The 8,202-nt window shown below is 46.4% G+C and overlaps 1 protein-coding gene across 20 annotated transcripts in view; it reads right to left on the reverse strand.

The window, feature by feature from the left end:
* The window catches only part of wnk1b (WNK lysine deficient protein kinase 1b), an 80,985-nt gene extending 72,783 nt beyond the window's left edge, over nucleotides 1–8,202 (reverse strand). For 9 of the 20 annotated variants that reach the window (XM_077005306.1, XM_077005300.1, XM_077005309.1 and 6 more), the window contains exons 1-2: nucleotides 7,528–8,201; nucleotides 4,789–5,965 (exon numbers count right to left, since the gene is read on the reverse strand). In XM_077005306.1, the coding sequence (XP_076861421.1) occupies nucleotides 4,789–5,529 (741 nt within the window). In that variant the 5' untranslated portion in view covers nucleotides 5,530–5,965; nucleotides 7,528–8,201. Of the gene's footprint in view, nucleotides 1–4,788; nucleotides 5,966–7,527 lie in introns of all 20 variants that reach the window. The other 11 variants (XM_077005297.1, XM_077005295.1, XM_077005308.1 and 8 more) reach the window with 3 other exon arrangements.

An 8,202-nucleotide genomic window follows, 5' to 3' on the forward strand; every position in this document is an offset into this window, starting at 1 on the left:
ACACACACACACACACACACACACACACACACACACACACACACACACACACACACACACACACACACACACACACACACACACACACACACACACACACACACATACATTAAGAAGAAAGACAACACAGCTTGCAAATGTAGGAAGTGCTGCCCTTCTCTTTGTCTTCCTCCCTCCTCAAAAATGGATTTCAACAATCAGAAGGGAAATGGCCGTGGCTGTGATCCATGGGATTGAGTTTCTTCCTCAGTGGCTCGTCTCACATCCTCTACATTATTCACAGATGACGCCATCCTCCCCTGCTCCTGTGGGCAAGTCCGTCCGCGCTCCCCGGAGTTACCCCCACCCCCCTGCTCCCATGGGCAAGTCTGTCCGAGCTCCCCGGAGTGACCCCCCCCCCCCCTTTCCCCCTGACAAATTCCTACTCACTGATATCGCAGATCTGGCACATTCATAAAAGATTACTGCACAAGGGTGACATAGTTTTACTTAGTTTAGCTAAACCTGATTTGAACAATGTATCGTGTGAGAGGCACGGGCATTCAGAAATCGTTGGGTGGGTGTGCGCACACATGTGCTGTAGTATGTGGGTGAGACTTCAAGAGAAAGACTTTGCAATTCAGAGAATAATACAGAGAAAAGGGCAAGGGGGTCAGATAAAGATTTAAACTTCCTACAACTGTGTGACTAAATTCAGTGTGATAAACATCTACAAGATTAGAGAACTTACAGTGCCACAAGGTCAAAAATCAACAGGCATCTTAAAGGAATATTTAAAATGTTCAACCTTTGTAAGACGAGTCATTTAACATCAGGTTTTAAGATTCCATGACATCTCATGAATCCTCTGCACTTCTTTAAACTGGAAACGGAGGCAAAGAAACAAACAAGCAATGCACAGCAATGTGGGTCCTGGGTGCTTACGCAGCTGGAAACAAAAAAATAAATACAAAATGGCTGTGGTGTGGGTGTAATATGGGCTAACTGGCCTGTAACCTACCTTCTTGGATACGTTTTGAAGAAAATACCTGGCATGAGGCAGGGAGAAAGACATTTCTTTCTTTACCTGCTTTGTCATGGTTCTACCATCGTTATTAAAGGGAACACAAAGAACCAGGGATCTGACTGGATGTGTCCCAAGAACAGAGCCTTATCCTCTCACATTAAAGGCCATGTGCAGTGGTGTGAGGTAAGGTGGCCAGTCTAGGACATTATTCTCTGGCTACAAAACTAAAGAAATCAAATGCCCTTCTCCCTCAGTGGTTAGAAATTTGGAATGAGAGTATGTCCAGTTTTACCATACTTTATAATAAATACATTCATGAGAATCAATAAAATTTTATGCAAGTTCTCATATTTTGCATAGCTACATTTTCCCAAAATCAGTTAGTTGTTGGTTGATCCAAACAGTGATTGAGGTAGCAACATACTCAGAGTTGCACCATCTCAGAAAGGAGAGAAATAAAAAATAAATAAAATACAGGCCTTAATGGAAGAAGATGGAAACATTAAAATAGATCAATATGTGAGAACTACTACTGAATCAATGGAGTCTAGGAAAAGGTTCCGGTTACCACACGAGCTAAACAACAGCTCTGACAAAAGACCAGCATGGAAACACTCACTATTTCACTAACACTGGGGGTGTTGGGGGTAGTTTTCCAACAAACAATGCTGACTAGATAACCTCCTCTCCTTCAAAACCTCAGAACTTCCAAAAAAACTATTACTCCTCTGACCGATTAAAATAGAGTTCGCTTTGAGCCTTTTCACCAGCCAACATAAAAAAAAACATCTTGAGGATAGAAAGGAGGGGGGGGGTGTCCAACATAAACCAGAGTTCTCTGCCCTCCTCCCAGCCCTGCCTAACTGCCCCACACCCCCTCACTGCACATGCGCTCTCTCCCCCCAGGGGAGGAACCTGAGCTGCCCTCACTTGCTGTCTGACCCTCTTAGTGCAGAGGCGCAAAACATCACCTGCCTGGTGATTTGGTCCAGCCCGTAAACAGCCAAGTATAGGGGCAAAACCTTACAGGACGCTTCCTGGTCTTATTCACCATCTTTTATTGCCACTCAGTACAGTTACTTTTCTTGCTATTGTTTGGGGCAGTTTCCCAGTCACGCTTAATGTGCATACTAGCTAACGTTTTGCATGAAAATAAGTCTGTCCAAGAAATGCAAGGTGGATAGTACGAGCCCTGTGTTCCTGGATAGAAAATGGCACATTTCTTCTCAGACATAAACCACAAACTCATTTAACTTGCTCCAAGAAGCAGCTGTGCACCAAGAATCCGAAAGCATTATGTACCCAATCACGCTAAAACGTTTACAGATCACACTGGGCAGGTACGGACAGCCATTTTGGTGAGATAATCTGTAGCGGACAGCCACAGAATTGGGAAAATAGGCCGACATTTGGAGAAGACTTGAACAGCTGAAAGCAGTATCTTCATTTTTTCTTTTTGCAGGAGACCAGAGCACAAAAAAGATTTACGTGGCTCTACTTGTAGGGTTCATCACAGGTGTTGAATCTTTGAGTGATTGTTGAACTCCCATCGACATACACCACTAGTGCTACAGATATTTTCCCGTGCTTGGTTGGACCCTTGGACAGGCCTCGTTCGGCCAGTCTGGAACTGATGGCAAACACTCAGTGTGGACAGAAACGAGGGGTTGTTGCCAAACTCTAAGAAAAAGTTGAACTTGATGAACAGTACAATCACTTAACAGCGCGTGTTTATTTATGTTAGCTGTAGCCACAGAGTCAAGTTGAGCAGCAGTACTGAAAGGTTTTTATGAGCTACAATTGGAAACTGGACTGTTCATGACACAAAAGGAAGAAGAAGAGTCACAGTGGATTATTTATAGCGACATAGCCTTTTAATGCTCTCAACACAAAACTGCAAGCTTGAGATAAACTTATGATAGAGTGCTATGATGGCGTTCATGCATTTCAAACAATGCTGGAATCTGAGTGAGACTTGCCGAGATCAAGCCTGTGCATTTCTCCTGTGCGAGAGCCATTACCGCAAACTGCAGTGGTGACAAGGCTTGGCACAAGGACAAAATATCACGACTGAAGACAGAGTTTCAGTATCATTTTCATGTTCTGATTCAACTTGACCGTTCACCATGACCTGTCTGATGAGCCAGCAGACCTGCAAAAGGAGCAGACTGCCTTACAACAGAATTCATTTTGGAAAGGGACAAGCCAGTGTAGGCCTGGACACATTTTACCAGCATGTTGGGTCAAAGTACTTTGTCTCACTGATTCTGTGCACATTATGAACATAAGTCAAACCTGTGCTCTTGCCTGATCAACAAACACATCAATAACACCATGAAAGTTGCCATTTCTCAAAGCCTCAAACCTGCAAGTCTCCAATATCACACATGATTTGACCACACGATCATGTGTTATTCAGAACATTTACTTTCTCATAGCTAGCAGTTTGAATTGTTACAGCAATGTGCTTTTTAGTTAGATTGTCGTTATCATTAGCAAGTTATAACACTGCAGACAACACCAAATTTCTGTCCTTTTATTTACACTGTTTACTATTATACACTTACAGCCCTGCAGGCAACAGCAAAAGTGAACAAGAGCTCAATTTATTTGCTCTGTTTACTATTACTGGCCTATGGTAGTCAAAAAATAGTCCAAAGACATTAATTTTAATAAATGTACAGAATAATTTACGTACATAATACTTGAAAAGTGATTGGCTGTATTGGTGCAGTTCCATTAACCTGCGATTTTGGCCAGTTTGGCTCCCAAACCTCAAACTAGTGTGCCAATCTTCGCTTTAGGGCCTGCATTGACGTTAGGACTGGTCTTTTTAAGAACACACCCCCAGCAAAGCACTCCACCCACCTCACGGCCCCTCCTCCACCCTCTTACTGAGGGAACGTGCCAAGATACACGAGCACACAGTGCCACATGCCTCTGCTCTCCAGCCCCCAACACCCTCCTCAGACACCACAGGGTCAAAGGCTGTGACGTCACCAACCACTGCAGGATTAGTCCATGTCTTATAAGCTCCAATCCACATATTTACAGAAGTTTATGTAACACATAAGGCTTTAAGTAGACCCTCTCTTTCCGACCATTATGGCTGATAGATCATGTCCATGAAGACCATCTAAAAATCTAAAACTTCCATTGCAGCATTCAAGCAAGAGGTCAAAGGAGCACTAGCTTTTTTAAGGCTACCAACAAATGTGCTACAAGAGAAAAATCTAGGCTATGCTGAGAGAGACGGCCTTGTGACGTTTGAATCCATAATGAGATCCGACTGAATGTCATTTGCAGCCTTGTTATTTATAATCCCATAATCCCAATTCCAAGATGGGTTCTCAAGTGGGAATTTAGTTAGCAGTGCTTTTATGCTGAGTATGAGGTTTATTTGTCAGTCAAGCCACCATGCTATGAAGTCTTCTTTGACTAGCTCACAACTGAAGTTCTCTCCTTCAGTTGACCTATGGCACCGTGAGAAATGTAACCACAAAATAACAGAAACCAAGTAGGGTGAGAAGACTGCTGTAAAGTTAGCATCTGGTTTTATACTACTCCATTTCAACAACGTAAGCCTTTCTTGTAAATACAGCAAACGTATCTTGAATGTCTTACAGCAGCAACATCACTAGGTACTGAGAGGTCATACTACATCTCACTGACCCAGCATTTTGGAATTTGATTCAAGTGCATTAAGGAAAGTTTCCTTTCTGATATTAGATATGTTCTTTATGACATTTCTAACAGGGACACATGAACCAGTCTTTTCTTACCTGTAGTTCACACCAGGCTACTTCCACAGTGGTCTCAGTGTCCAGGCCCTTGTAGACAGTTTTGAAAGAGCCACGTCCAATCTCAATGTCAAACTTGAGGAAGCGACCGTCCGGCGAGGTGCCCACAGCTTTGGTCTCCACCTCCTCGTCCTCCTGGACCTTCTTCTCCGCCTCCCTCTGTTCGGCTTCGGCACGGGCCTTTGCCGCACCCCTCTCCTCCTCCTGTTTCTCGGCCTCGATCTCATCCTGCTCCCGTACGGCCGCGACACCGACCGCTGCCACCGCCACCGCCACCGCCGACCTGCCTAGCTCACCGTCTCCTGCACCAGCAGCCTGAACTCCCAGGCCCTGCTCCTCCACCCTGGTGAGGGGACCAGCTTCTCCTTCCGCCCTCTCTTCCACCACAGCCTCCACCACGGCCACGACGGCACAGGGCTCGGCACTCACACCTGGGGCGGAGGCCAGCCCCAGGGGAGATGTCAGCGAGTCACCGTGCGGGGGAGGCGACAGGATACAGGCTTTACTGGGCAGGTCGAGCGCCGTGGCGTTGGAATCACAAATGACGCTGCGGCGAAAGAACCGGTGCTCGGCCGTCTTGAGGTCCTTGTCCATGGTGTGACGTCGCTTTGGGACCTCCGCACCAAGCCTCTCACCCAACAGCGAGTCCGAACCAGAGCCATTCACGTTCTTTGGTGGAGGAGGGGCCAGGAACTCCACGCCATTGGTAGAATTTTTGGACATCTTCACAAAATCTCAAAAAATAAATAAATTAGAATAATTCCAAATGTAAACTCTTAGTTGTTTTGTGAATGAGGGGGGAAAAGGGGGGGGGGGGGGGTAGACAAACAATATGCTCCAGAGAGTCTCGGGGTTGGTGGAAGTACCCCCTCCTTGGACTTTCCTTATAAACAGTTACTGATACAGTATGTAGGGCATGAGCCCAGGAGTGGGGGTGTTCTTTTATAAACGTAAAAGAACAAGATGCAGTCACAGAGAAGCAAGCACTGATGGCGACAAACGAGAACTGTCAATTCAACACCATCCATCCTGCAGTGGTCCAGAAAGAGACCTCATTGAGCATAAGTAACCACAAGGAGGAAAAGGCTAGTGCCTGTTTTTCAGTCTTCACACAGGACAGCCAACCTGATGGTGAAACCCAACCACAGGTCCAGAGTCACTGCAAGACAACACAAGCAGAGAACAGTTTAATTGCATGCCCAAATTTAGACCGTCTTTGTCAGTGTGACCTACAAGTTATATCCACTAACAATTCAGTGGTTTGGCATGCAGCTGCACAAAAGGAAGAGGAAGAAGGAAATTAGTTTCAATGACCTGGAGTTATTTTCCCTTCCACAGTTATACGGAGACATATTAAAGTTTCTTAAGTCGTAAACTACAAACCCACAAGGATTCTGTTAGGTTAATGTATGACCCTTTTTGGAGTTTGTTTATGGCCTGTGCCTTACATCATTCACCAGCTGTATGAGCTGTGAGGGGCCTTTAAAGTAACTGAGAATGGTAGAAAGCACTGACAATTATGTCCTCATATCATTTTTCTAGAAATCACAATCACAAAAAGGCCAACTTGGCAGCGGTAGGGGGCGGAGTAGTAGGGCCCGATGGAGGGGCTATAATCTCAGCAGGTTTAACAAGCCAATTCACTGCTTTTGGCTGTGGACAACTTTAACAACTATACGTCCTACTACATCCTTACTGGTCAAAAGAGGAGGAAACCAGCTTGGGCCACAATATGTAATGTACTAGTCTATGTACACATATAAATGCCCTTGTAAATCCGTCATGTAAAAGTTTACATATTACTTGCTAGCGATCTATCCTATCTATGCAAGTTTTCTTTCGGACGCGACAGTTCAGCGCCTCCAACTAGACAAAACACCCTGATTAAGTCAACCGCTAGAAATACAAATATAACATTTCTGTAATCAAATGGGACTGGCTGAGGGATACTATCCTCTTCTCGGAAACATACAGCTGAAATACATGTTTTTAATCAACGACGGGACGTATATTTGACTGTCCTAGCTAGTATCCGACACACATCCAGCGCCTGTGCCGTGACTGGACGCGGTTACGCCGCAAGTGCCTCTCGGCGCGGCGGCCTTGTCCGAGCTTCGCGGGCTAGCTGCCCGCCTTCATTAGCAGCGTTTGATACCACTCAGCCTCTACTCTGCGACCACAGTTGGTTACGAACGACACAACCGTGCCGTCTCGTCACAGCCGGGGTGTAAAGAAAGAGCCGAGGACGGGAGCTGCTCGGTCGGGTATATCTGCTCGGCTAATCTGAGGTAACTAGCCGGCTAACCGACTCGCTGGAATCGGCTTTTTTTTTCTCCCCGCTCACGCGCTCCACACGAACGTCTCGCGCTCGACTCTGGAGAAGAGCAGCGTGCGCGAGACCCGGCGGCTAAGCTAACCAGCGGAGAAACCACTAGAACTTCACACGACCAGCGGAGGACGGAGGGGGGAGCGGCGAACATACGTCCCCGGCCAGAACCCGCCACTACCCCTACTCCTAAATACATGATGAACAAGCAGTTTAGTTGCCTAAATGCGTCTGCGAGAGTGTGCCATCGCCAGCTGTTCTGTGTACCCAACTGTCCAGACGTCCAACTTGGTTCCCAGTTGACCTGGCCACCGAAATCACGGCCATCCCCGTCATAACCATTTAGGAGAACGACACCGACCAGCAGATGTGTAGAGTCCTACATTGAAGTTTACCTTTCGTATCATGTCCATTATCCCTCAACGATCAGACGGACACGGCGACAGCAGCAGCTGGTTGAGTTTGCCAACGAAATAAAAAAAAATTGAGGACGAAATATATATTCACAGTACCGACAAGTAATAAATAAGAATACAGTTAGTCCATATGACTAGGCAGGCACCCCCGTGCTCGGCAGTAACTTGTGAGCTTGTATAATTCCTTCTGCAAGAGAGGCTGTGCGGTGTGGGCAGCTGCGAGTTGGATGCGTGGTTAAAGCCCAAGCAGCGCAGGTCTGTGAGGATTTCTAAGATCCGGCGCAAATGTTGATTCCCATAAAGCAATTCACGAGTCTGTCGGATTCAGTCGATATCGTCTTTCCACAATGCCACAAAATCCACTGCGGTTAGTCCCCGTTCAGTGGTGCAGATGAGGACTAAATGAACGGTGCACAGAGACCCTATAGCGAAGCGGCGAGCTCATCGTCCCCATGCGGCTGCACCGTCGTGCGTGTCTGAGCTTGAGGATCTGCGCACAGCTATCACTCTTCGACCTGCTCTCTCCTGGTTCAGATGCTCGTTCCAGTCTGTCACGTTGGAGCTTGCGCCGACACAAGCTGATGACTACCCGCCCACTGAATATTCACGATCAGCGCCAACCAGTCTTTTTTTCTGTCCTTTTCTCTCTCTCTC

The sequence above is a fragment of the Brachyhypopomus gauderio genome, chromosome 5 (assembly GCF_052324685.1).
Source record: "Brachyhypopomus gauderio isolate BG-103 chromosome 5, BGAUD_0.2, whole genome shotgun sequence".
Lineage (NCBI taxonomy): Eukaryota > Metazoa > Chordata > Actinopteri > Gymnotiformes > Hypopomidae > Brachyhypopomus > Brachyhypopomus gauderio.